This window comes from Acyrthosiphon pisum, unplaced genomic scaffold (genome assembly GCF_005508785.2).
Source record: "Acyrthosiphon pisum isolate AL4f unplaced genomic scaffold, pea_aphid_22Mar2018_4r6ur Scaffold_21135;HRSCAF=23121, whole genome shotgun sequence".
NCBI classification, from domain to species: domain Eukaryota; kingdom Metazoa; phylum Arthropoda; class Insecta; order Hemiptera; family Aphididae; genus Acyrthosiphon; species Acyrthosiphon pisum.
Genome location: NW_021770569.1, coordinates 5,253 through 6,645, shown reverse-complemented (window position 1 = coordinate 6,645; position 1,393 = coordinate 5,253). Strand labels below are relative to the sequence as shown.

At 32.6% G+C, this 1,393-nt stretch overlaps 1 protein-coding gene across 1 annotated transcript in view; it reads left to right on the top strand.

Moving 5' to 3' along the window:
- The window catches only part of LOC103311909 (uncharacterized protein K02A2.6-like), a 7,939-nt gene that overhangs the window by 2,403 nt on the left and 4,143 nt on the right, over positions 1-1,393 (top strand). Inside the window, exon 2 of the mRNA XM_008191746.2 lies at positions 51-587. Coding sequence (XP_008189968.2) covers positions 51-587 — 537 coding nt within the window. The remainder of the gene's footprint in view (positions 1-50; positions 588-1,393) is intronic.

Genomic DNA, 1,393 nt, shown 5'->3' with positions numbered 1-1,393 from the left:
TTCAATTAGTGAGGAAGTTCACAAAATATTATTCAGTTTATGCGTTCCAGCAAAACCAGACGTTCAGACATACGACACACTATTAGGTTTGTTAAACAATTATTACGAGCCAGTGAAATCGTACTTTGCATCAAGATATGCATTCTACAACGCAAAGCAGAGACCAGACGAAACTGTAGCTGAATGGGGAGCAAGAGTAAAGAACCTAGCATCAAAATGTAATTTTTCAACGGAATTACAAATTGTAATCCGTGACATTTTTGTTGTTGGTATGAACGCGGGACCAATTCAAGATCGATTACTAGAGGAAGATGCCTCAAAAATAAGCATCACATATTCGCAACTTATGGAAATTTCTGCTGCAAAAGAATCTACAATCAACAATAAAACCGGATGGATAAAGGAAGAAGCTGACTTCAAATATCAAAAACAAAGTCAGCAAGCAAAATCAGCCAAGCAGTCAATCACGGAAAAATCAAAATGTGGAACATGCGGTCGATCAAACCACACACAAAAAGAATGCCGATACAAGGACTACAGTTGTAATATTTGCAATATCAAAGGTCATTTGGCTCCTATGTGTAAAAGTAAGAACAATAAACCAAAGTATGATAACCGCTCACACAATAAATTTTTATCCGAAAATTCTGGTAATAACACGAATGAAAATATTCATGATGACGCAATCGCGTACAATTTATCTGACACTTTTTTTAATATGATTGAAAATAACTTTCAAAATAAAGTAAAACCGTACATAATCAATTTATTAATTGAAAATAAAGATTTAAAATTTGAAATAGATACGGGGGCTGTGCATAGTGTAATGTCAAAACAATTATATGATACAAGTTTTAATAATTTAACTTTATTACCAAACGATATTTCACTACGCGATTACGTCGGAAATGATATAAGCCCAATAGGAAAATTAATAGTAAATGCTAAATATTTGAAAAAGTCTTTTAAAATGTGCATTTACGTAATAAAAAACGGAGGACCGCCATTAATTGGTAGAAATGATTTAAAAATAATAAACTATTCTCCCATTTATAACACTATAAATGTAAACGAAAATATAGAGAATATATTAAAAAATTTCGAGCATTTATTCAAAAATGAAATCGGCACCTTTAATAAATACCAAATATCGCTAAACATTAAAAAGGGGGCAATACCCAAGTTTTTCAAGCCAAGGTCAATTCCTTTAGCACTAAAATCTAAGGTAGAGTCGGAAATTGATCGTTTAATAGATAATAATATTTTAACTCCTGTGAACTATAGCGAATGGGCCACTCCAATTGTTCCAATTCTTAAGCCCGACGGTACAGTTAGAATTTGTGGTGATTTCAAAATTACAATCAACCCCGTATTGGAAGGAACTGAGTATCCC